Source organism: Chiloscyllium punctatum, chromosome 4, assembly GCF_047496795.1.
Source record: "Chiloscyllium punctatum isolate Juve2018m chromosome 4, sChiPun1.3, whole genome shotgun sequence".
Taxonomy (NCBI): Eukaryota; Metazoa; Chordata; class Chondrichthyes; order Orectolobiformes; family Hemiscylliidae; genus Chiloscyllium; species Chiloscyllium punctatum.
The window spans coordinates 39,749,180-39,776,877 of record NC_092742.1 but is presented as its reverse complement, the minus strand read 5'-3'; the positions used below and the strand labels follow the sequence as shown (position 1 = coordinate 39,776,877).

Here is a 27,698-nt window from a genome sequence, read left to right as displayed (position 1 = left end):
GATGAGACTCAGTCATTCCCATCTCCTTGGGATCATTACTGTTTGATAGTGATGGCCTACTCAATGAGTAACTTACAACAGGGTTTCACCAGTCATTAAATCCATCATTAGCCATTGCAGTCAATGAGGTTGAAAAGAATTTTCAGACAAAACAGTGAGTATAACAAATTAGGTAGTCTGATTGTATTTTTCATTGTTAATATTTTAACTCATTTGTAGTATGTGGGCATCACTGGCTGGCCAGTATTTACTGCCCATCCCTAGTTGCCCTTGAGAAGGTGGTGATGAGCTGCCTTCTTGAACCGCCTGCTGTGGGTTGACCCACAATGTCATTAGGGAGGGAATTGCAGGATTTTGGGTCAGTGACAGTGAAGGAACAGTGATATATTTTCAAGTCAAGGTGGAGATTGGTTTTGGGGGTAACTTAAAGGAATTTTTTTGAATGAAATTTAACTTGGTTTCTTAATGACTGCATTGATTTCTCAAATGTGTCATTAAAATCTTGGCAACATGAGGAATCTTTCTTCATCCAGAATGAGATATCATCCTTAGTCAAGCCACCACAGAGACCAAGATCATTGGACTTTGTGCATGTATTTCCTTCAGATGGATTTCAGGCTCTGTGACATTCTCAGGTGTAGTAGTCACTTTCACTACTGTATCATTTATCCAAGTGAAGGAGCTCAATTCTTGTGGTTCCCATGTAGCTGAATGACTCTTGAGTATGATGTTCCTCCTTTATTGCAATGCATTAACTGTCAACTTGCAGACATTGCAATTTCTTTCTCTCCCTTTCCAAAAATCCTCACAATGTTTTTTAACAGGCACCTCAAAAATAATCACTGAAATCAACGCTAGACATTTTTTTGAAAGCAATCCTTATTAATATTTATTCAACTCAATGCTTTCTAACGTACAAGAAAGGAGCAGGATTAGGCCATTTTGCTCCTCAATTCTACTCCAGCGTTCAATAATAATTGTAACATTAGCTCCACATTTCTGCTTACCTCTGATAACCTTTCATTTCCCTGCTCACCAGGAATCTATCCACAGCAGGTTTGGCAGCATCCAAGAAGCAGGAGAGTCAACGTTTCGGGCATAAGCCCTTTATCAGCATCGACTCTCCTGCTCCTTGGATGCTGCCTAACCTGCTATGCTCTCCCAGCATCTGCAGTCCTCAGGAATCTATCGACGTCTGTCTTAAAAATATTCAAACATATGTAGTTTCTGCTACATTTTCAAGAGCACATTTACCTAATCTCTGTTCTAAGTGGGCAACTTTTATTTTTAAACTGTGACCACTGGTTCGAAATTATTCCATAAGAGGGTACTTCATCTCCACATCCACCCTGTAAATTCCTGAGAGAAACTTAGACGTTTCCATCTAGTTAATTCTGACTATTCTAAACTCCAGCAAATGTAAGGTGAGCCTGTGAAATGCCCCCACCACCGCCAATCCAGATAGTCCCTTCTGGTGCACCTTCTCTGCATGATTTCTGACACAATAATATTGAACTGAAATGAATTGATTTAGGTTTATAGTCACATGTACTCAGGCCATGTGCCAACCTCAGCACAGAGTTACCACAGTACAGAATCTTGGTACAAAGTCGAAAAATAAAGAAAGCAAAGTTAAAAAGTTAAAACTTACAGACCCACTTACTGAAAAATAGAAAAACAATGAAACTCAGTTAACAGTTCAACACCACAGTCCCAGAAACACCAAGCCATTCTGGGCTTGCAATCCTCTCAAGGGGTGGACCTCATCTGAACCAGAGATCTGGGCTGGTAAAAACAATGACTGCAGATGCTGGAAACCAGATTCTGGATTAGTGGTGCTGGAAGAGCACAGCAGTTCAGGCAGCATCCAAATAGCTTCGAAATCGACGTTTCGGGCAAAAGCCATCATCCTGGCTTTTGCCCGAAACGTCGATTTCGAAGCTATTTGGATGCTGCCTGAACTGCTGTGCTCTTCCAGCACCACTAATCCAGAGATCTGGGCTGCCTGCTCTCTTCACCTTGCAGCTTGCTCCTGCTCCCACAGCCTTGGGCTGCCTCTTACACACGTCTTTAAATGCATTTACAAGTAAAGTAGAAGTAAAAATGCAATACGTGCATTTCAATAATACTTATATTTATGTGGTGTCAAGGGAAGAAGCATTTTAGTTGTTTATTATTTTCTCGAAAATAAATGTATGCATTGTTTTAAAGCTTAAATGAATATTTGTATTTTATATTTAACATTGTCTTGAAAAAGCCCCACAGAGAACATTTAGTTATTGAACAAAGTATCTAAATGTGACTGTTAGCTCAAAAGAGAGAGGTGGCTGCAGATGATCAGTGTGTGTCACAGAAGGCCAAGGTCTGAGTACTACACTTTATAAATGGAGGATGGGAGTAAATCAAAGCTTTCTGATTGTGTTCAATATCTAAGCAGGACTGTCTTATGTAATAATTGTGTCATGATTTTGTCACATCAAGACACAAATGTTCACTTTAAAGAGTCTTTTCTCCCTGCTTCTTTTTTTCTTAATCATATATGTAAATGCAAAATTTAGTCTTTTTATTCATATTTAGAGACTTCTCATAACGTGAGGTCCTAATTTATGCCTAATGGATGTGGGCTCTGATTCAGCCAATTTAAAGGCCGTTTTTTTTGGAAAATCAGCAAACCAATCCTACTGTTTGCAAGCACAGTCTTTGAACACCTATTATCCTGATTTTGGGATTCCTGACGTGCAGAGTACAATTGAGTCCAGTGTTTGAGATTGATGTTTCTTCACATGAATTGGAATATGGTACCCTGGAGCTATAAAAATACCCTCTTGAGGAATGCTTTGTACAATTGAACTAATATTATTTATTTAAAAAATACAGAATTTACAATCCATAAAAGATCCAACTTTAGTCCCGTTCAGAATTGTTCATGATACACAACAGTAAAGCTTGCTGTTTATAATATCTTAATTGTACTTTACGTTATTTCATTGCTGTCTTTCATTTTCAAATCAATTGAAGATTAATTTGAGTTAGCTTGCTCTTTATAATATCTTAATCCTATTTTACATTATTTCATTGCTGCCTTTCATTTTCAAATCAATTGAAGACTAATTTGAGTTTATAGAACTGCATGTCTAACAGTTGGCATGGAATAAAGGCAATAATTCACAAGCAGGTTGCTAATTTGTATGTGGCTTCCTGTCAGTTAGCAGATTTACACAAAGTTGGTGTGGTTAGTTTAACAAAAATAGTCACATTATAGGTGGTCTCAATTATCTTTAAATCGACAGTATCTCTCTGAAAAGAATTTATGACTTTGCGGTGACTGAATTACATCTGAACATCCTTAACTTCTCTCTAATGGACCTTCAACACACTTAGTCTTAGTCCTTTGTGCAATGCAGTGACGCAGGACATCAACTTGTTTTGAATATCTGATGCATTTCATGTACTTTGAAGACACAACTTCTACGTTTGTGAATATAATCTGTAGATTAAACATTAATGTGTTAATTATAAGACAAATAGAAGTATTGGATTAAGAAGATGATAACTAACCCTACAACATGAGTAATTCAAACAGATCTGGGTAATTATTTAATGAAATTCACATTAGAATGGAGAAAGCCCAAACAATAGATGACCCATCTCTCATCTTGTGGTGGAACCAGAGGATCTAAAATTATCTGAGCAAAGATTTAAATTATCTGGTTCCTAGATAAAAAATAAATTAAAAGCAACTTGGAGCCAAAGGAGTTTCTTGGTAGAACCAACCATCAGATGTATAAATTATTCATCTAGGCTTCCAAATCAAAAAAGATGTTTAGAAGGAAAGTAATAGTTTATTTACATTTCCATTTGGACCACTCTAGCGATGCCATGGTGCCATGGAGATGGACTGTGGATTTAGGGAGGTTTTTTTTGTTTAAATTATTGATATATTTCTGTCAACAAAGCCAGCAGACATTGGAAGTTACAGTTTATTTCTATATGTTGCAGGTCACCGGGTTTTGAGAGCAAAATTGATTAATGTTAGCCAGATCTACATCTTACACAGATACAACATTAACATTATTACTCGTCATGCAGAACGTAGGTGGGAGCTCAAGATCAGTTTGGAGGTACAATGCATGAAAGAGACATGAAGGAACAGGGGGAAAAAAAATCCACAGTAACTTCCATCATGAAAAAACACAGTTCAACTTTGCAACAGGTAGAGAGAGAGATACGTAAAGCAACTTCAGACCAGAAGCAATGGGGAAATGAGAAATCAAGAGCATTTCAAATGTAGAGTCACCAAATCTTGAAGTTGAATGAAGCTTATGATTGAGCTGGAGCTTCCACAATCGTGACATCTTTTAAAACTGGTGGGCAGTCACTTGACTGAAAGGTTATGGAAGGAAACAAAGAAAGCTCATAACTCAGACATTAGCAGGAACTCTGAGCATAATCAATATATATTGCTGTGTTGCACTGGTACTGAAGGTACTTTCAAGAGTCTGATAAGTAGACAAAGACTTTGTGTGAGGAAAATAAAGTTAAAAGAGAAAGGTTCATTTGAAGATTTTGGTTTTAAAATATAAGTGATTTTGCTTCTTTTTATTGTATTGTAAATTGATAACCTAAGGCAATGTTTAGTTAGTAGCATTTGTTTTGTTTGATTCTTATATATTTGTTTAAACTGTGGAGTCATACAGGATCATTCTTTCAGAATCCAATTTCTCTGTAAATGTTGATAGTTCCTTTTGGACTGTGTGCTATGACACATTAGTTATTATTTATACACAGATGTGCGATCTTAACATTTTCATCATATTAGTATTGTTGGTGCTGTTAACATTGAAACATTGCATGTAAACGGTTACAATGCAATCTATTTTGTTGCTCTCTGGTTGCACATTTCATTCACAATAAAAGACTATGTCATAGGTTTTATGACTCTCCTTCCAACTTTCATCAGTCATTTTGTTTTTAACTTGATCTGAATTGCCTTTTAAGTGAATTAACTCCTTTTCTTTTAGTTTTGAATGTCATTTTGTTCCTTTTTTTTCTTTTCCTTAACTCAGTTCAGCTGCAATTGCTGTCTTTCCTTGGCTGCTACCTGAGTTCTGCAGCTTCACCTTTATTTTTCGAAAGCTGGATAAGTGTGAGGTGATTCACTTGGGCAGGACAAACAAGGCAAAGAGCTTACGTGGTGAGCAGTAGGACCCTGGGAAGCACCAAGGGTCAGGGACCTTGGTGTGGATGTATTTCAAACCCTTATGGCGTTGGGACATCTATCTCCCTGTGACTAAGAAGGTTGTATGGGATTCTTTATGAGCTGAGGCATAGTTTCAAGAGCAGAAAAGTTATGTTGAAACTGTATAAAATGTTGGTTAGGCCACAGCTAGTGTATTGTATGCAGTTCCTTAATCCGTATTTTAGGAGGGATGTGATAACATTGGAGAAGATGCAGAAAAGATTTACCAGGATGTTGCCTGAGCTGTTGGGAAGTTATGAAGAGCTGTTTTCCTTGGAGTAGGGGAGACTGGGAGGGGACATGATTGAAATGTATAAAATTATGAGGGACATAGATGAGATACACAGGAAGAAGCTTTTTCCTTTGGTGGAGGGATCAGCGACTATGGGGCATAGATTTAAGGTAAGGGACAGGAGACTTAGAGGAGGTATGAGGAATTTCTTTACACCCAGTGGGGTGAGAGTTTACACTCTTACACTCTTCTGCCTGTAAGAGTGATAGAGGCAGAAAACCTCATAACATTTAAGTAGATTTTGGATGTGCATTTGCAATGCCAAAACACACAAGGCTGTGGGTCAACAGCTGAAAAGTGGGATTAGAATGTTAGGTGGTTGCTGTTGGCGGGTGCAGACTCCTTGGACAAAGAAGTCTTTTTTTCTGAGTCTGGGCTACTATGACTCTAACTCCTGCATTGACTCTTGGTTCTCCAGTCTCTTTTTGCCTTTGATGACCCCACTCAGATGCAGCCCCTCAACTGTCCCAATCTATTTTTCTATTCCTTTCTGCTTCCATCACAGCCCCCATCCTAGAGCAAGGGGCAAATGTCATCTTGATTTTCTTTCTGTCACTTTTCACAAGGTTCTTTTTGGCTGAATCAGCTAACATGCCCTCACTCTTGGAACTTGGAGGCTGTGATACAAAATTTGGAAATATAAACAGCTATGAGGAGGAAAGCAATAGCCTTTGAGAAACTGGGGAGTGAGCAGACACATCACAGCTGAAACTTCCTGCAGAGAAATCTAATGTCACACATTTTGGGAGGAAGAATACAAAAAGTAATACAAAATCAAGGGTTTTCTAAAGAGGTGAAGGGGCAAAGAATCATGAGGTTATATGGGCACAAAATGCACACAAACTCCTGGGCTCTGTAAATAGAGGTGCAGAATACAGGGCCATATAGGTTATAATGAACTTGTCCAAAGCATGTTTCAGCCTCAATGATGGAACTGATTCCAATTTTGGCCACCATACTTTTTAAAGGGTGTGAAGAGTTTAGAGAGTGCATAGAAAAGACTTACAAAGATATTTCCGGGTATGACAGACTTCAGTTCTATGGAACAATAGAAAAAGTTGTTTGTTCTCCTTTGAAAATGCATAATGGAAAGGAGATGTGATCAAGGTGATCCAAAATCATGAGGGGTTTGGACAGTGTAGATCAAAACTGTGACTATTGGTAGAAAGCTTGAGAACAGAGAATACATTATAAGTTGTTTAGCAAAGGAGCCAAAGGCAGCATAAGAAGGATTCGTTCTTACGCTGTGAGTAGTTCTGATCTAGAATGCACTGTCTGACAGTATGTGAAGTATTTGATTGTGGTTTTCAAAGGGGAATTGGATAAACATTAACATGTAGAAAATATGAAGAGTGACAGGCAAAGGGCAAGAGTTGGTCTGGCTAGTTTGCTTTGCAAAGAGCAGTTGTGGTGCTGACCAGCTCCATTGCTTCCTTCTAAGCTGTAACCATTCCATGATTCTGACCCAGGTCAAATTCCAGTTTACTGGTCCCTTCTTCCCTTCTTGTCCCTCCCTTCCTTTGTCAGCCTTCAGCAGGACAACTCCCTCTCTGACACTCTGATCTCCTCTTCCTTCACTCCCAATATCCCCCCTCAGCCACACAGCACCTTCCATTGCAACTGTTGAAATCTGGCCCTTTACTTCCTCCCTTTTCGGTTTCCAAGGGCCCAAACACAGCTTCCAGATGAAACAGCACTTCACCTGCACTTCGCTCAATCTAGTCTACTGCATTCGCTGCCCACAATGTGGACTCCTCTGCATTGGTGACCACTGTGCAGAACACCTAAGTTCTGTCTGCAAAAAAGATCCTGAGCTTCCAGCTGCATGCCACTTCAACACATCACCTGCCCAATAGAGTTGATTGCTTTGTTCTAGATGATGTCAAGTTTTTTTTAAATATTATTGGAGCTGCACTTCTCCAGACAAGTGAGGAATATTTCATCATACTCCTGACCTGTGGACAGACTTTGGGAGTCAGGAGGTGACTTACATACTTCAGTATTCCTAGCCTCTGACCTTCTCTTGTACCCACAATATTCAAATGGCTAGTCCAGTTCAGTGTCCTTTCATTGGTAGCCCAGAGGACGTTGATAGTGGGGGATTCAGTGATGGCAATATTATTTAAAATCAAGGGATTATAGTTACGTTTTATCTTGTTGAATATATCCCAAGGCTGATATTGTCCAATTCTTCCTGTTCCCATTCAGCATAGTCACATCTGGTTCTCATGCAGATCATTCAGTATCTGGATTCAGGTTTCAGTTTCATTCTTCTCTCCCTCTCCATAGACTGTCGGGCCACACCCAGTTGCTATTGAGTCTTGTTCCCCACCTCTACCTCCCAGTGATATCTCTCTGACATAAAGTCATCTGTTCCTCTGACAAAGGCCTAGTAATTAAACTTCTCTGATCTTTTAGGATAATGGGTCTGTTTTGCTCCGAATCTCAGACTGAACTGGTTATTAGGAAGAATCAGTGTAGAATGAGCTAAGCTTGCTCCCTGAGTGTTTCCTTTCCACTGCACCCGACCCATATACATCAATATGGCCCCCAGGCCTTCATCCATGGTGCTAGATCACCATGTTTCATGGCTAACCAAAAACACATGCTGACCAAGCACACTGTTCAGTTCCTGATAAGTGTTCAGCCAAGCCAACAACGTGAGCTGCAGTTGGTGGATTGTTAAAGTCACCTCAATAAAACCAGACACAAACTGCAAATCACAATCTCCACACTCAAAAATCAAAGAAACAAATTGCACTTTTGTGTGCTTTTTAGTGCACAAATATTGCCTTTTAATGCCCACATTTCAAGCCACCTCTAGCATGTACTCGCATAATTGAACATCTGCACGAAGCTCAGGAGGCATTTTTTGACTTAGCAAAAGTTTTTTGATTGTAGAAATTGATTATATGCTATATATTGTAGAAATTGATATATGAGTCAAGGTTTTTGACAGAATGACTGGCCTCCTGAAGTGAAGCTAACATGAAACTTATCCACCCACTGTGCAGTTTTGCATGTATTTGTGTGCAATAATTTGGTTACGACTCGTCTTTTACATGACAGATTAATTACTCAGCAGAAGGCAGTGTCATCAACAATATTGCTTTTTGGAATAATAGCCACCAAATTATTAATGAAGATGAAAATTAGCTCAGCACAGAGCTAAGTACTCCTCTCTGAGGAATCCTTGGGCACATGTTGTCATAAAGAGGTATATAATTTATATGTGTGTTCTGTGAGGAAATCGTGGAACTAATTTGGCAGCTGGATATGTGTGTCTATTAAACCTCAAGAGTGATTTATAAGCAGTATCTGAGCACCTTTATCAGCTTTCACTGCTTTAAGCTTGCTGTTTGGTTTCAGGGCTGAATTTTCTGATGGGCTTCAGAACACTGACCTTGATTGTTCTGTAAATCATTTCTCTCCTGGAGGCTCATTTATCTCATAGACGCACTTTGTCGTGGATATTGTTCCTTCTCAACCTAATGTTTTGTCTGTTACATTATCTGAAGGACCCTTTATCTCCTGACCTGTCCATATCATCATCTGGGGATCACATAATTTTATGAATTGTTACTATATATGGTGGCTGCTCGATGGCAACATAGTTTTTTGTAATGTTCTGGATTTCTGAGCCACATCTTTTGTTCCTTAACTATGTTCTGAATATGTGGAAGTTGATCTACCTTCCTTGGGGTCAAATGCAGCTCAACTTCATTTTGTTCAAACAAATTTTTATTTTCAATTGTATTGAAGAATGTGAGAACTTGACTTCAACTTTTTGAGTTGGTTGTATATCTTTGTTCACTCTCTGCAGATATCATCTGGCAAACTAAGTATTTTTGCAAACTCAGTCATAATGGGGGAGGATTGCAAATGACTTAGTGTTATCCTTGTCACTGGTAATAACAACAATGTTTAGAAGACAAAGGATTGAAATGTGTTCATGCCATCATCTAGCAATGCCTAAGTGTTCCCTGATATATCCTTTCCAAGACATCTTAATGAGGGGAAGCTGAAATAACTGGTCTTTGGTCATAAACTAGTAAATGCTTTATATGTTTGAAATACTGAGAGTGCTAACTGTGTGTTCTCGGTCAATACATTGAACTTTTGGTCTGGCCATCCTTCAATGCAACACTGGAAAATGGAAGCACACTCTTCATCATTCTTTCCTTCTTATTGAATTTATTTGAGATCCTTTTGTCTTGCTAGCCACTGGCACTTCTGGCCATGTGAAACACTTCTTTATGCCATTGTAGGTAACGTCAATGGATTATTTTGTTCTTTTTGAATTTGGCCATGAGTCTAGAAAGTCCATTGAATTCTTCAACTGATTTTGCCTTGCCTGTTTGATCACCAACAATTTATTGCTGGGTTAGCTTTCCCTTGAAACTGGTTGAACATCTTCTGTTCCCTCAAGGATGTTGAGGTCAAGATTTGTGTGGAAGCTCAAAAGTAAGAAATGTTGATTAGGCATTGCGCATATGTTTTCAACTCCCTTACAGAGTTGCTTCTAACATATCTTTAATGTTAAGAATTATTCCACCTGGACTATGTAACTTCATATTGTTATCTATAACATTTGTTTCTTTAGCCACAGTATTTGATCTGGTAGGACAGCCCCATAATTAAAAACGTAAAACTAAGTCATGAAGTTATTGAGATGTCCATTGTCATAAGTAGGTCTATCATAATTGTGACAATTTTATCACATTAGCAACTTTATATGAGTTAGCATTTTTGCAGCTCTGACACTACATCCTACTTCTACACGTAATTTGGAAGTGGCCTGTAGTTTTACATATGTGGCATTCTTTTGTCATAGCTGACATTACTTGTACCTGTAAGGCTGTTTTGGTCCATAGCATTGACAAAGACTATCTGCTGTCTGGCCTGTGTTTGTGTTGGCTTGTTACGTGTGTCTGTGAAATACTTGTACCTTACATAATGATGGGCTCTGCTATTTCATGAAATAATGTTGTCATTGTCCTCTCAGGATTTGTCAAAGAGTTTTCCAGGTTTCTGCTTCTAATGCACTTTGAATAGCTCTCTTCAAATTCAAATTTTGTTTGGACTGTAGTAAATATTAGGGTGCTTAATCAGTCAATCAACCAAGAATTAGTTCAGTTATAAATTCTAATTGCAAAGTTTCATAATCGATATTTTCTACTATTCAGGAGAAATTATTCATGAAGTTATCAATGGATTTATCCAACTGCAATAATCTTCTATTCTGTCTTGCTTTTCAAGAACTTTGATTTATTTTCCTAAAATTAAGGTCATTACCAAAAGCTTAAACACATTTTTCAAATTATATATGCCTTATTTCACATTTTTATGATTTATAACTCATTTGTCATATTTACTATTGACTGCAGTGGTATATTTACTTATTCAGCTTGAGATTTCTTATTTAATTTTAAAGTAATTGTGTCCTTTAAGTACTATTTTCTCCAAGGTGTCCAATGTCTGATTCAAGCTGGTGGCAGTGTAGCAGGGCTGCGTGTGGGCTGTTGCCCAGGTACCTTCCTTGTTTTTCTCTTTATACTTCTGCTCTTTTTTCCTTTCTTTTTTTCTTTCATTTTTCTTTTCATTGGATCATTTTATGCTGGGGGTTCGTTGGTCAAATTGGCATGGCTGCTTGAGCAGGTATTGCCTGAGATGGCAGCTTTTCCCAGTGGTCAGAGGTAGTGGCTCCTCATGGCGACTGGAGACAGTGATGGCAGCAGCAGCAGTGGCAGTGGCAGCAGGGACATCCTCCCAGTCTTTGGGCCTGATGGCGGCCACGGCTGCAGCAATAGCAAAGCCCCTCCAGTGAGCAGAGGCAGTGGCAGTGGCAGTGGCAGTAGACCTTTCAAGATGGCAGTGCCAGCAAGTTGACACCTCAGAGGATGGCGGGGCTCTTGGTGAGGCAGCAGCAGCACCCTGGTCTGGCAGCAGAGCCATGAACTCCAGTAGGCTCATTTGGCAACACTGTGTGACCAGAGCTGAGACTCCTGGTTGTGGGGTGAGTGTGGGTTCAGCTTGGGACTCAGCATTAGCACTGGTGAGGTGGGCCGAGTGGTGAAGAAATGGTGCCGAAAGAGTGGCGACTCCTACATTGGTGGGGCCAGCACAGATGATGGTGAGGCAGAAGGAGGAGGGCTGGCAGTGCCGATGTCACTCGTGAGCCAGGTCAGGGTTCAGGACTCTAAGTTTTAACTTTTATCCTTTTTATTCTTAAACAATTTTAAATGACACCGGATTATGTCATTGTTGAAGCTTTTAGCTGTATTTTATTGCATTAATTACTGTAAAATACAAGCGACAATAAATAAATCATCATCATCAATATTTTGTTGTGTTTGACTCATCTTTATTTTAATCTTTGCAGTATTGCTATTTTTATTTCCATGTCTTCTTATTGTGATTATTTATTCATCTTCCTTTCATGCTGTTTTAAATTCTACAGTATCTAAATGCTGTTTAATCCTTGGATGAGTTTTGCTTGCATAAATAACAATGTTGTTTATATTTTCTTTGTCTTACAAGCTTTTGAATTGAAAACAAAAAAATGCTGGAAATCATGGTGAGTCAGGCAAGGTCCATGGAGAAAGAGCAAGCTAACATTTTGAGTCGAGATGACTTTTCATCCAGAATTGAAACATTAGCTTGCTCTCTCTCCATGGATGCTGCCTGACCTGCTGTGATCGCCAGCATTTTTTTGCTTTCAGTACAAATTGCAGTATCTGCAATGATTTGCTTCTACAAGCTTTTAAAATGTTTGGTATAGCAAGGTTGCTTTATTTTCTTCCAATAAAGTTTCCTATTCTATGTCATAGCAATGCTGTTATTTTACTCCTTTTAAAACTTTAAATTCAATTAAAAGGCAATGTTGTTGCTCTGTACGGTTTGCTGGGGGGTGACTTCACATATTTTCACAGTAAGATTGGTGGTTCCCTACCCTCTGCTGGTAAAATGTAAGATTTCCTGCCTTCTGTAGACAAGGTGAAGGTTTTCCCTTTGGAGTAGGTGAAATGGACACTTTCCCACGTTTTCACGTGCTAAAACATAATACACATTCCCTTCCATGATTTACCAAGAAAGCTTCATGGGCTATTGCTTTAAAAAATCATCCCACCAAAATTATGGTTTTAGTTATTGATCACCTACTATTCTCACAGTCTTAACAGTCTTTTAGCTATCTTGCTCTATTAGACTCTATCTTCTCGAACTTTTAATTTGACCTTTCATTACATTAATTCTGCTCCACAGCAGCCACAGTTTAAATTAACTCCAAGATCCTGACTTTGTCCTATCACTTGTACCTAATGATATGTGTTTGCAGTGACAGTGACACTTGTTGTGAATAGTAAGTAGCCCTTCCATAATTTAAATCTTTCCCAGTCTGGCCCTTTTCTCATAAATTTAGATTCTTTCATTTATCAAACAAGATTTTTTGCTTTACTCTTGTAGTTCTGAAATGGTTAGTTCCAATCGAACTTCACATCAGGACAGCCCTTACAGATCTCTCTTCTCGAAGCACCTTATTCTTGCCAAGTGTGACTGTTATTTTTTAAACTTCCAGAATACATTGCTTTTCCTGCGCTCTTTACCAGGTCTGAAATGAAGATTTAATCCTCAGATGTTGGTTTTGCTTCATTGTTATTTCCACTTGTTCAATTGATTACTGCCCATCACTGACGACCAAGTTGTATGTGCTGCAGAACCAACCACCATTGGATATTGGTTTGGTTAGACTGCTTCCACCGATCCTTTCTCTTTACTGGGATTAAGGGCTAATTTCGTTGACATCCTAATCCTTTCCCCAGGAACAGAGTTTATATTTAATTAGATTGACTCTATGACCTGCATTGATCCTGATGGTTTATTGATGCTGGTTTTGGTTAGTGAATAAGGTAGGAGATTTTCAAGTCAGGTCAAGTCAAGAGGCTTTTGCCCGAAACGTCAATTTTACTGCTCCTCAGATGCTGCCTGAACTGCTGTGCTCTTCCAGCACCACTAATCCAGAATCAAGTCAAGAGTAGCTTTATTTGTCATTTCGACCATATACAGCTGATACAGTAAAAACAAGACAGTGTTCTTCCAGGACCAAGGTGCTACATGGACAGCACAAACCACACAATCATACAGTGGCATAAAGTGCATATGAAATGCAAAACATGCAAGTCAGCACAGTAATTGTTGACATGTCAAGACAATAGGTGTAGTGGTGTACAAATTACTGCATAATTTAAAAAAATTAATTAATAAAACATTGCTCTAGCAGCAATTTGAAATACTAATCAGAATGCGTCCAAATGGAGAGCACTCTAGAAGCACCTTTATCCCTTTCTGAGAGGGACTCCATGTCATCTCTTGAAAGTAATGGATGCCTTCAAAGGTGAGTCAAGTACTTTCTTTAATGAACCCAAGTAACAAGATGGCTCCAGTCCCTCTGCAGCCCTGAACCCTTCTGCAGATTGACGCTTCACCCACAAATCCATGCCAAGCCACCCTGCACCTCTGACCCAGGCACCTTGGTAGACCAATCCAACAAATTTTCTTTATTCATTCACGGGATGAGGGCATCGTTGGCTAGGCAGCATTTATTGCCCATTCTCCAGACGGCAATTAAGAATCAATCACCTTGCTGTGGGTTGGGAGTCACATGTAGGGCAGACCAAGTAAGGATGGCAGTTTCCTTCCCTAGAGGACATCAGTTAATTGGAAATTTGCAGAGTGAAAAGATGGTATAGTCAACTGTAAACAGATCCTAGTTACAATCACAAAGGAAGTTAACTGATATTTATTTAGGGATGTACATTATTACGCAAAGATCACCAACTCTTGTTTTTCTTGTTAAGAAGTTGAAAGGTTATCAAGATAGGCAGGACTGTGGATTTAGGGCTACATTCTGACGAACCATGAGCTTATTGAATGACAGAGTAGGCTTGAGGGGGTGAATGGCCTACTCCTGCTCTTGATTTGTGTGTTTCTATGCAACTGACTAACCAGAGACTTTGGGAAAGCTGCATCTGAAGTTTGAGAGCAGTAATACATTCAGGACCACCATGTCTTGAATCAGAATTAAGAGCAGAGGCAACAACTACAACTGTTTTGATTTGTGTGCCATAACCCACAGTCAGTATATTCAAACTTTTATTTCAGAGCCACTTTAGCTGCATCTGAACCCAATCAATTTCCCAACCAAAATTCAATACATAGGTTGTACATAAAGATAGAGATTGGCTTTATAAAGTGTGAGAGCATAGGGTGAGCTGCTCTAGGTCCATAAAACATAATCGGTCTTGTTTTATTTTTCAATAACGTACAGGCTCATTTGGGAATGATTTGGCTTTTCTTTATTTTGCTTTTTGGCAGTAAAACTAATTTACAGAGAGCAAGGAATGGTATGTCCCTAACCATGGCTAATATCTTTAGAATGGAAGAGTTATTGCATAATATTTTGAACAGCCCCGAATTAGGTTTTATTTCAATCTATATTATTGAGAAATGATATCGCTCAAGTAGTTCCTATTTAAAGGGTCACTACCTTCCTGAAAGTCACCTCACTGTCATTTGTGTATGGCACACTGTCAAAATGATGCATAGCCTCTTTGAACCCTTCCCCCACAGTGCATAAAACAATGCACTAAACTTTGTAATGATCAACATCCCTCTAAAGTAACACCAGAAGAGAAGGAAAATTTCAGGAGGGCATGAAAATGAAAGAGTCTTCTGCTGACATTGTTTTGAAGGATAGCAAGTTATATTTTTTAAAAATCCATGAAACTGAACTAAAAGCTGCCAACAAATTGTGCTTTATGTCTGTCCCACTCACAACTATTAAACCTTTGGCAAAGGTTTGAAATATTTGAGATTGAAAATCCTTAAAAATGCTGCTCATCAGACTTGGATTTTTCATTTTCTTTAGGTCAAAAGTCATCTGTTGAGTAACATGTCCAATGACTGTTTAAGCTCATTTATCTCCAGGAAATAATTGAGTTCAGCAGGAAGCAGGCAGGGTCCAGGAATCTTTTTGTCCAGCAGCGGACATTTAGCAATCCATAAATGATCAGGCTGACTCCTGGCTGCTGCTGAAAGCCCTTTGTTATAAGTTTCTGCCTCACAAAGCTGCTAGTCCTGGCTGATGGACCCATCATCCCTATTCTTCTAGGACCACGTGTACAATAAAGTTGCTGAAAGCAGTCTGTTCTGGTTAAAAGTCTTTTGAAGCAAGTACATAAACACACCTGATTCAACACAAGTATTTCCAAAAGTTATGCTGTGGTTTAAACCCTTTATATTAACTTTTAACTCTGAGAACAAAGACAAACCATTTTGTACTGAATTTGGTCAAGCAGACATCAAAGGTCAGGCATGTATCAATGGGGAAGGAGCCACAATGATCACGAAAAAAAGGATAAATACATCTATCTTACTGGTATGCATAAAAGAAGGAGGATACTAACAATCCTGTATTCAAATCATAAAGTAACTTCTTAACTTACTAGTTCATTTATTTTTACTGTTGAACAAGTGAAGTAACCTCCTTGATAAAGGTATGAAGTGATTTCTGAGAGAAGAATTGCCAGCAGCTTTCCTCAGTAAGCTGTTAAATCCAGATCTCCTGCCCTGGTTGTCTTTCCCTAGGTTAAAGCATGGGAAAAGAACATCTACAATGAAGTGTATTGAACTGTGACCTATAAGCCGACCTGTTCATGAGAATTTGACAGATAGCAGCAGAAATAAGCTATTCAGCCCCTCAAGCGTATTTCAATAAATTCATCTAAACTTCAATGAGTCTGGTTCCAAGCTACTCAATTTTTCCGAATGAGATTGACCCCTCATCTGTGGGCTAAAGCTAGTGAACCTTATCTGAACTGCATTCAATGCAAGTATCATGAGTTGTTTGTTTATTGCATGAATATTTACTACTGTACTGTGATCGCCTGTCTGATTAAAACAATCTGTTAAAATATTTGAAGGCAGTGAAGTGCTGTATTTGAGATAGATTTAACAACAGAAAATCACTTGCTGAATAGAAATAAACAAAAACAAACAAATTCTTTAATATTTAGTATACATTAATATTTTGTGACAGATCATTGGCAATCTGTTTGATCATTTCACAGTTTGATTTGATGGTTTGTCTACGTGAAGTTCACATTGTCTATTAATTGCAGAATCATAGAATTGCAGCAGGATATGAGGAGCCCATTTGATTGATAGTGTCCATGTGGGTTCTCTGAAAGAACATGTAAGCCACTCTGACTGTCACATCTCTCCTGTAGTCCTGTACATTTTCTCCACTCAGATAATTATTCAATTATCTTTTGAAAGTCAGGCGGAGCCTGGCTCCACCATACACTTCAGCATTGCATTCCAGATCTTAAATTCTTGCTGCATGGAAAATGCTTTGCCTTATGTTATTAGTTCTTTTGTTATTTGGTCTAGTTGTCTGGTTCCTGATCCTTCCACCAACAGGAGCAGTTACTCTCTGTATACTGTGTCTGGACCCCTCATAATTTTGAATACTTATTTCAAATCTCCTCTCAATCATGTATTCTCTAAGGAGAACAATTCCATATTCTCCAATCTATTCCCATGTGTATATGTCCCTTCTCCCTGTAACCATTCTCAAAAATCTTTTCTGGACCCTTCCCAATGCCTGCTAAATTGTAGTGCCCAAAACTGAACATAAGTTCACCATAACTTGTTATTTTTGTTCTATGTCTGTGTTTCTTCTTAAAAAGCCTAGGAAATGTGATTGTGCTCATTAATTCTTCAAACTATTGTATTACTTCTTAAAAGCCTAGGAGCCTGTGAACTTTGCTCATTAATTTCTCAACTTATTGTGTCACTTTCAGTGTTTTGTGTACATCTAACCCAAGGCCCCTCTACTTCTGCAACCACTTTAGAATTGCTTCCTTTGTTTATATTGCCTCCCTAACAAAATACATGACTTCACACTTCTCTACATTACATTCGTCACCTTTCTGCCTAATCCACCAGCTTGCCCAGTATCCTCTGAAACTCTATCATTACCCTTCACACAATTCAATGTTTGCTAGTTTGAAGAAGCACCTGCACAACAAAGTCAGTAATACAAATTATGAAAAGCAGTGGTCCCAATACTGACCTCATGGACAATGTGTTTTGCAACCTGGGCTGGTTATGTATGGTCACTGGGGGGAAAAACTGAAGGGAAGTGGTATTGATACAATCCATCAGTCCGCCAGTCTTTAGGATATACAGCCTACATATCTAACATCACGCCAGCATGGAAATTCATACAAATGTTTGTGTGATAGTTAAAACATTTTTTTGGCTTGATGACATTTAGTTTGTGGCAAACTCCACTTGCATCGTTACATGTTACCAGTGTGAAGCAACTAACTTCACCTATTACTCGAACTTTTGAGATACCTTACCCTTCCAGGTAGACTATACACCTGTTATTAAGCTACTCTGTAAGGCTGTGTCCTTAGTTTGGATATAAGATTGGATATAGTCAATGCTAATCTTGGATCAGATCCAAAATCATTTTATGGTAGCAGAAGCAATTCAAAGGGCCTTGATTCTCTGGGGAGCTGAAACTGCTTTTGTCCTTGTCATCTTTTCCTAATACCGATATTTTTAGTTACATGCCATTTTTCAGAATTCAAGTTTGATGAGCAATAACAAAGCGTCTCACCAATCTCCACTAAATTATCCCTGTCAGAAAAGTCTTGGGCTGTTTCTAAGGGCTGTTCAACATTGAAATTGTTTTGTAACATGTTGTTTTCCAGGTACTTTGAATGTGTTTTTGCGATTCAAAGGATTCAAAGGATCAACTGTGACTGAAAATCTCATCTGGACTATGTCTGGAAACCAAGGGGAACAATGGATGCATGCAAATATCAACATCAATCCAAGTGGAACTTTCCAGGTGAGAATGTGAAAATAAGATGAATACAGAGAGAGACAGGTATTTCTACAATATTGCAGATCATATGGATATTAAACTACATATAGAATTCAGTTTTTTAAATGCCAGCCACTTTGTAATGCAAGAAAAATGCTAAGTTAAAATTGCACATAGTTTTATGAAAGATGTATGTGTAAGTCTAAAGCATTGATTTGTATTGAAGTATAGAAGCACATGATGGGTTCATTAATTTACTAAATCTTGTGTAAATGATCATAGAATCCCCACAGTGCCGTTAGAGGCCATTTGGCGCATCAGTTCTGCACTGATTCTCCAAACTGTATCCCGCCTTATCCCATACACACAGTCGGCAAAAGTGTAAAGAGTAAAAAAAACTGTGAATCAGGGAAAAAATAAATTCATTATTATTTGACTAAAAAGAGCCTTTAGCTTGCTCAATCAGAGTTACAAGGTGTCAATCTGAGTATTTCTGGAATTCCATCCAGCCAGGTGACCCTACAGTCACCCACAATGTTTACTAGAAGAGGCCCTATGCTGGAGTTTGATAAAAGGTTGATATCCTTAACAATCTGTGACTGAAAGTTTCACTTCACTGGATTCCTGATGGCAGAACTGGCTCTTTGTGTCTCTGTGTTATGTAAAGTGATTATACACTGGTTGCAATGCCACCTCAACCTGAAATCTGCTAATGCCATGAAAAATTTCCACGAAAAACAATTGCATGTAAGTAGATGGATTTGTTTCATCAAGGCAGGATGAAATGTTTTCCATTGTATTGCAATTTGGTATTATTAATTGTCATCCTAACATCACTCTGGCCTTGCACTGTCATTTGTTTCCTTAGAAAATTAGCTTCCTGTCTAAAAGCCGGTTTTCAATCTCGCGAGTAACTCAGGTCTTTTAGAGTCTAGACTAGTAAATTAAACTGTCATGTGTTTTCAACATACAGCCTACTGGGTTTCAACTAAATCTGCTCGAACAAAATTTAGTGGTGACCTTTAGCATTGCTTGCTTCATTCTCGTCCATTATGTTGTACTGGTTCCAGACCCAAAGCAGTCACTTCATAGAAGATTCTGTGGAATCGTTTCTCAGAATCATTCAAAGCACAGTAATTTTCATGTGCCTGTTTCTAAGATGAAGCTATAATTAGTGTTTATTATTTAACGACTTATATCACATCAGATAACTTAAATTATTTGAGAGTGTTTGTATTTTTTTCATGGTATATGTCAGGAATTTACCTTGGGGTCAAACATGGATTGACATAAGTTAAAGTAATCTTTCTAGATCATCTGATAGTTTGTTGGGTAAGTACATTGTAATCTGGCACTGAGACCTTGTTCTGTTTTGCATTATACGCTGATCTCAGTTAGAATACCAGTGAAGATTTCAAGTTAGTCTCAGTGTCCTGGCTAAAGATGCAAATGAAAATGAACCATGACTCATGTTCCAGATCAATTTGCTTAAAGTATATTTTGTTGATAACAAGTGAGGGCAGAATTAGACTAAGGTCAGTCACATCCCTTGACAAACCTCCGCCCTGCCCCCTCCACCCCTCCAGGCAGCACGGTGGCTCAGTGGTTAGCACTGCTACCTCACAGCACTAGGGACCCAGGTTCAACTCCAGCCTCAGGTGACTATGTGGAGTTTGCACATTCTCCCTGTATCTGAGTGGGTTTCCTCTGGCATGTTAAATTTCTCATAATGTCTAGGAAGGTGTCGGCTAGGTGCAGTAGCCATGGGAAATGTAAAGGGTTTGTTTTTGAGTGGGATGCCCATTGGATGGTCGGTGTGGACTCAATGGACTGAATGAACTGCTTCTGCACTGTATGGATTCTATGATCAACAGCCTGCTGACATTGGCTGTCAATATAGAGTTGGATTGCCAGAACCCTTAAAGCAGCATGCACCACTTTATCAAAGATAGAATCAAATAATCTTACCAATATTAATGCAGCACCAAGTTGGTCCAAAGATCAGGCAAGTCACACTTGCCTTCAGTGCCCTGAGATTCGCAAGAACAAAGATTAATTCAGAGCTGATGGCAGAGTGCTCACTATTGCAGACTGCCAGAAATGATGAAAACATTTATCCCAACCTTCAAAAAACAAAATTAAGCCATGAGGTAACAAGTCTTATTAATCAGCTGTCTAATGCGTATCTATGTTACATGCAAAGCTGGCCTGCCCCATTTCTACATGTCATAAACCAACTCCCTGCCCATCATGTCCTCACCTTCCCACTGCCACTAGGGTTGACCACAATATAGGCCTATCACCTTTCCCCATCACACACTAATCCTCCTGCCTGGTCACAGGTACATCCCCTACCCACCTCAGGATTACCCTGCCACTGCAACCAACTCTGTTACAAACCAATCTCCTGCCCTTGCCCACCCCCATACCCCAACACTCTTGGTCATCACAGATCCATGTCCCACCCTATTCCCCAGCCTGCAGGCCCATTGCACTATCATCACCATCCCCTCTGCCCACAGAAGAGCAAAACTATTGCGAGGCAATAACAGAAACATATTGCAGCACTATACATTAAACTGGTACAATTCAATTCATAAGTCTTCAAGGTGCCCTGCTATGTCCAACAATTTCTAAATGTTTAATCTTCATTTACTGATCATCCATGTAACTCTTTGAGTAGTGTGAATAGAGTGACTGCTTTCATCCCCAATCCTAATGTAATCATTCAATTCGATGCTGTGCAACAAGAGTACTCAAACACATAAATATTCAAAGAACCACAGACAATACGAGACATATTCAGCATATGACTGAAATAGATTCTGTCACATAAATCACATCTTACATCCATTAACAAAAAAGAGAAAAGCACTTAAATGATGAGACTAATTCAGTGATAGTCAGTGTTTGAAACAATTTGTATGGGTTACTGGATGGAAGAAATTGAACTTCGTGGCTGTTGATACTTTCTGTCAGCCTGGGTCTGTATTTCACAGCACCATAGAAAAAATACAGTACAGAAAGAAGCCATTCAGCCCATCTGATCTGAATCTGATCCCATCTTCCAGCATCTTGTTCCGAGATTTGAAGATTACGCCATTTTTAAATAGTTGAAGGTTTCTGCATCCAAAATTATGCTGGATGATGAATTCCAGACACCACCTTCCCTCCTCTGCAGGCGCTGTTCTTTTCTTCCCCTGTACTGTCTACTCCTTTTTACCAAACACCTTCAATCTCTGAAAATATGTTTTTCCTGACTATTCAATCCAAGCACCTTATAATTTTATACAACTCCATTAAATCACTTCACAGCCTCCTATGCACTAAGGAAACAACCCTAAGCTTTTATTATTTATTTCAAAGTTACTTTGTTCAATAAAAAACATAGTCACCAATGCAGTTTGGGTCTGTACAGTGGCATAACAAGGAAACAAACATTGGAGATTGGCTCTATCCAAACAAACTAAAGGCATTTCTTACTTGAACCAAGCTAGGGACCAGAGAGTCTGATAACTGAACGGACATCCATTTAGCAATCCAATCTTTCCTTATTGTTGCAACTTTCCAGCTGTGGCACTATCTCCTCTGTACTCTCTCTTCAGCAACTGTGCCCTCATAATGCAGTGACAAGAACTGTATGTAAAATTCCAGCTGCAACCTTCTCCAGTAAAGGAAAGCATTTCATGTATTTGTTTTACCACCTTATCTGTATGATCTTCGGGGACCTGTCCACATGTCATCCAAGGTCTTACACTGCCTCTGTTCTTCTCAATATTCTCAGAGCACTAAATCAGATGGCTCTGAGCTGAAATCCCACTCCACAGGCTTAAGCACATAGTATTCAATTGAGATGGCAGCCTAAACTGAGGGAGTGCTGCAGTGTTGGAGGTGTCGTCTTTCAAAAAAAATTTTAAAGCAAAATCCTACCCATGCAGAGGATGATGTAGAAGATCTCATTGCACTGGTTGAAGAAGAGCAAGACATTTCTGCCAATGAGTACTTTGCCAAGTATTGACAATTATACCAAAGCTACTAAAAACCAAGATTCAACAATCAATAAAGTAACAACACTAAGAAGCTTGACAATATCCAAGACAAAACAGCTCACTTGATTGGCATCACTTTCACAAGCACCCACTCCCTCAGCCACTGACGCTCCGTAGCAACAGTGTGTATTATCTACAAGATGCACTGCAAAAATTCACCAAAGATCCTCAGACAGCACCGTCCAAACTCACAGCCACTTCCATTTGGAGGGGTAGGGCATCAGATATATGGGAACACCACCACCTTCAAGATTCCCTCCAAGCCACTCACCATCCTGACTTGGAAATATTTTGATCCAGTGACAGTGAAGGAATGGCAACAGCAGGCTTGCGTAAATACCATTTTCTCCCAGCTACTATCATTTCTGCTGAAGAGTTACTGGACTCAAGATGTTAACTCTGCTTTCTCTCCAAAGATGCTGCTAGACCTGCTGAGTTTCACCAGCAATTTCTGCTTTTGTTTCAGATCTCCAGAATCCACAGTTGTTTATTTTAGTACAGCAGTAATGTGAGCCTGGTATCTCTGGCTGAGAGGGCAAACTGCAAAATGTCAAGGCAAGGTAATACAAGTCAGGTTTAGGGTGAGGGGAAAGATATTAAAGAGATCTAAGGGGCAGTTTTTTCACACAGAGGTTGGTACATGTATCGAATGATCTGCCAGAGAACATGGTGGAGGCTGGTACAATTGCAACATTTAAAAGGGATCTGGATGGGTACATGAATAGGAAGGGTTTGGAGGGATATGGGCCAGGTGCTGGCAGGTGGGACTAGATTGGGTTGGGAAATCTGGTCAGCATGGACAAGTTGGACCGAAGGGTCTGTTTCCATGCTGTACATCTCTATGACTCTATGACTCTATAAGTAAAGAAGCAATCCGTAAATGTATAAATACCACATACATCCTTAGAGGTTGGCACATTTTGGATACCTTGAAGTGGACGTGGATTATCCATGGCACTTAGATGACATTGGTGCCTAATGTCAAACATTACCACTCTTTGGAGCAAGTGGCAAGCTGCAGCCACCAGCCTGTTCTGACTTCCATTTCGCTTGCAATTTCGGTTTTTGTTTCCCAGCACCGTGCCATTTAACGCTAACACAAAGCTTGTCAGGCCTCAGTCAAGGGAGAGTGAGTCTTCTCTCGGGGGATAGGGGCAAAATAAGTCAAGGGCAGCTTCTGATACCAGTTCAGGAGCTTGGACACAGTAAGTCATCAATTGGGTGGTCAGAGTCAGGACCCTCCCCTCATGAGGGATGAGGAACTGAATATCAGAAAGCCCACTATCAGTATTGGTTCTTTCTGTCCAGTTGGCTGTTTTTACCTCCTGGAATGAGAGGGCAGGCAAGTATGAAGGGAGTTTTAAGTGGATGGTTGGTGCTGGTCCTGGGTGAGTGAGTAGGCAGCACAGAGGGCACGCAGGGTTAGTGACGGTGGGGGCTATGATGGGTGAAATTAAGTGAGGCAAGTTGTTATAAATAATGGTGACTGTGTTAGAACATGAGCCTTGATGAGAGATGGAGTGCAGCAACAGAGGTACAGTGCATGTGAGGTATTGGAGCGAAGATTATGGCATTAATACTGACAGAGAGGAGAAGGATTATTGATGTTTTTCCTACACCACTGGGCATTCCAACAGATGGCTGACACTGCACTGATCTGAGTGGCTTCCTCTTCTGTTCTTGAGGGAAGATTAAATCCCACATCGGTACCATTCCATCCAGCAGGACCATAAGGGCCCTGCCCACAAACTGGGGACCAGTTTTCCCCTGCCTGCCATGTCTGGACAAATATCAGAAACCATTCAGGGCAATTCCAGACTGACAGTGCTGGTCCAGGTGCACAATGGTCGTTGGCACAATGGCAATAACGCTAGGGATCTTGGGAGATCCCAGCAGTGATGTGTTGTTCCAGGAATGGCATTTAGTTAAAAGGGGCTTGTATTTGATGTGAAGGATGCCTTGGGGGTGGGTGAGATAATTAATAAGGTGAGATTGGGAAGTTGCAGTGAGAAAATTCAATCAGCCTTGCAGTGAAAATCCCTCCAAAAAAACTCCACACAGCTGGCACTTTGCCAAAGAAAATTAAGATTCAGCTCTGCATTTGAAGGATATGAATGTTAACAGGTATCTGTTGCATCTTTGATTGGGTGTCTGAAATCCTGGCAACATGGAACGATAACTCGATATTTGAGCAACTTCAGTCTAATTCCAATTAAATTAATTTAAATTCAGTTGGGGTCATGCTACATTGAATACTCAACACTGGGATGGTAAGTTGCCAGTTTTGATAAAATCTGGTATTGTATAGCGAGATTCTGGGAATAAAAGCAGATGCAAGCACCAAATACCACTGTACAACATAGAAACCAAACTGTTCAGGCAATTGGCCAGTGAAAGTGGTGCAAAATAGTTAAACTCCAGAGAGAGAGAGGACTTCTGCTCGGTTCTGCACAATATTAATTTTTTTTTGTGAACCATCTGGAGGGAATTAGCTTCGCTTGTTCTTTAAGATTTAGTCTATTTGTATAGTTGTGCAATATAACTTGAAACTATTTGCTGAAGCAAATTTGATCACACTTGGTTATATTTTACTTGCCTGAATGAGGAAGCACATGTTTGTCAAGTAAGTGACATATCTGTGGAGATGTACTTTACGTAAATGTATTATTTTCAGCTGTGGTGTGAGGGTGAAGCAGAATGTAACTTGCTGTAAGTGGCTAAAATAAGGATCTGTGGTTTAAAGATTGTCAGATGAAATGAGTCAATGTCACTCACTTCAAGGAAGTTTACATTTCTGAAGTATCGAAATGATTGTGGCACATTGGTGCACGGAGCCATTGAAGTGGGAGAAGTAGAATGTAGTTGTGGTAAGAGTTAGGGGAATAGATATTGTTTTCTGCAGCTGAAGTCCAACACCCACCATAATGCTGCCATTCCAGTGTCAATGTGAATGACATTTCCAACAATCCTGGATAGAAACATGGATTCATCGTGTGGTTTATGTTAATACCACCAGCATAGGTAGGAAAGGGAGAAAGAGTTTATGCAGACAAAGCCATAAGACATACTACTTTAGGCCTTGTCTTGGATGACTTTGGTGTGTGGTCTCTAAAGTCCAAGGCCTTAGGCTTCTGGCCTGCCCAGGTTCTTCAGTACACATGCAGGCAAAGTTTCATTGGCCTGACCTAGTGGAAGCAGTTGGCGAGGCATTTGGCTCCCTGTTAGAAGGGAGTTAGTGCAGTAGAGCACCACTGGGGTGTCCTGGGATGACACTCCCTTGGTGACTCTCTGATTCTCCTCTGCCTATCAGTGTGCAGTGACACCGCCTTCCCTTGCTGAGGGGATGGAGTCACCTGAAGGGAGGTCACGGTGCCTTAGTCCTCTCTGAACTGGCTCAAATGATGGAGTAAAGGTTCCTTAACAGAGCTGATGTAAACTGATAGTTCTCGGTTCCTGGCTGTTGCTGGTGGCCACTACCTGTTTCATGCAGGCAACCTTGAGAATGCATACCTGAACCACACCATCAGTCAGAATTTGTCCCCTCTGTCCTTCACTCCAGTCTGTACATGATCATTTACACCTCTGCCAAACATTCCTCTGCTTGTCTCTGCATCTCCGTCTGTTTATGTCATCTGGAGGCTCATTACCCATACTAGCCCTAGCAGAGGCCTGTTCCCCAGCATTCCTTCATATCAGAAACTTTGGCCATTTCTTCCTGCTCTAGTTACAAGTGCGGGGCTCACTAGACTGTGACTCTGAATCTACTCCAGCTAGGTTACTCAGCAAGGTGAATGACTTGTCCTGGTGGAGGGTGGACAATAGACTTTGAAGCACAGCAGGTCAGGCAGCATCTAAGGAGCAGGAAAATCAATGTTTCAGGCAAAAGCCCTTCATCAGGAGTGATTCCTGTTGAAGGGCTTTTGCCCGAAATGTCAATTTTCCTGCTCCTCAGATGCTGCCTGACCTGCTGTGCTGTTCCAGCACCACTCTAATTTGACTCTGATCTTCAACAATTGCAGTCCTCATTTTCACCTAATAGGCTTTGAAGGTCCATCCTTTGAGACTCGCAACTATTCCTTCTCAGAGGCATAACTCAAGTGGCTGGAGTAGATGGGCTGTAAGGCCTGGCATTCTGCTTTTGTTTGTCCTATTTTAAAACTGGCATCCAGACCCTGCAGAGAAAACACAATGATTTGTTAGTTACCCAAGATTTCATGAAGACATGTTGCTGATTGCTGTGAAATAAGGAGAAGCAGATTTTAGACGTTTTCACTAGCAGTTGTAAATAATTGAAAATGGAAGCACTGGCTATGCTGTAGTTCCACTGTGAGGTACACAAGTCAGACCAGTATGTCTGAGTCACCAATTTTACCAATTATTTTTGTTTTCTTTGGGGTCATCAATCAGGATGGCCTCTTGTTGCCATCATAGTGAGAAGAATCTCCCTTCTCTCCCAGATAGCCTTCAGGAGAATTTTGAGGTTGGCATTGTTAACATGCAGTGCCATTTTTTGCCTGATCTCTGACATTCCCAGGGATGGGTGGGAATGATGTGAAGAGATTGAGTGAAGCTCCACATGCCTTTTAATTCGGTATTGGAGCAGCAGTTCTTTTCATCCATTATTGCCAGATTACAATGATCATGGAATGAGCAGAGAGGAACCTTATTTGCACCAGAAGTTCTGACCAGATCTGCATTCCTATGTTTTGATTCATTTTTAGGTTAGCAAAGATAGACAGAAGATTATCCAGCATTCTATTATCCGAATATCAGATTATCCAGCAAGATTGCAAGGTCCTGATGTTTGGCTAAACAATGTTATCCGGCACTCGAGTATCCAGCATTCGATTAACCAAACGAAATATTCCCCACCTGTGTCCTTTGGATAATCGAGGTTCCTCTGTATGGAACATAGAACATAGAACATCGAACATTACAGCGCAGTACACACCCTTGTGCCAACCTGTGAAATTAATCTGAAGCCCATCTAATTCACACCATTCCATTATTATACATATGTATGTCCAATGCCCATTTAAATGTCCTTAACTAGTCTATTAGTTTTGCAGACAGGCTGTTCCAAGGCCCTACTACTCTCTGAGTAAAGAAACTACCCCTAATATCTGTCCTAAACCTATCACCCCTCAATTTAAAGCTATGTCTCCTCCTGTTAGCCTTCACTATCTGATGAAAAAAATCTAACCCCTGATTATCTTATAC

General features: G+C 39.9%; 1 protein-coding gene across 3 annotated transcripts in view; it reads left to right on the top strand.

The window, feature by feature from the left end:
* mdga2a (MAM domain containing glycosylphosphatidylinositol anchor 2a) overlaps positions 1–27,698 on the top strand; it is a 908,723-nt gene that overhangs the window by 857,590 nt on the left and 23,435 nt on the right. For all 3 annotated transcript variants that reach the window (XM_072568467.1, XM_072568466.1, XM_072568464.1), the window contains one exon: positions 18,314–18,453. In XM_072568467.1, the coding sequence (XP_072424568.1) occupies positions 18,314–18,453 (140 nt within the window). The remainder of the gene's footprint in view (positions 1–18,313; positions 18,454–27,698) is intronic.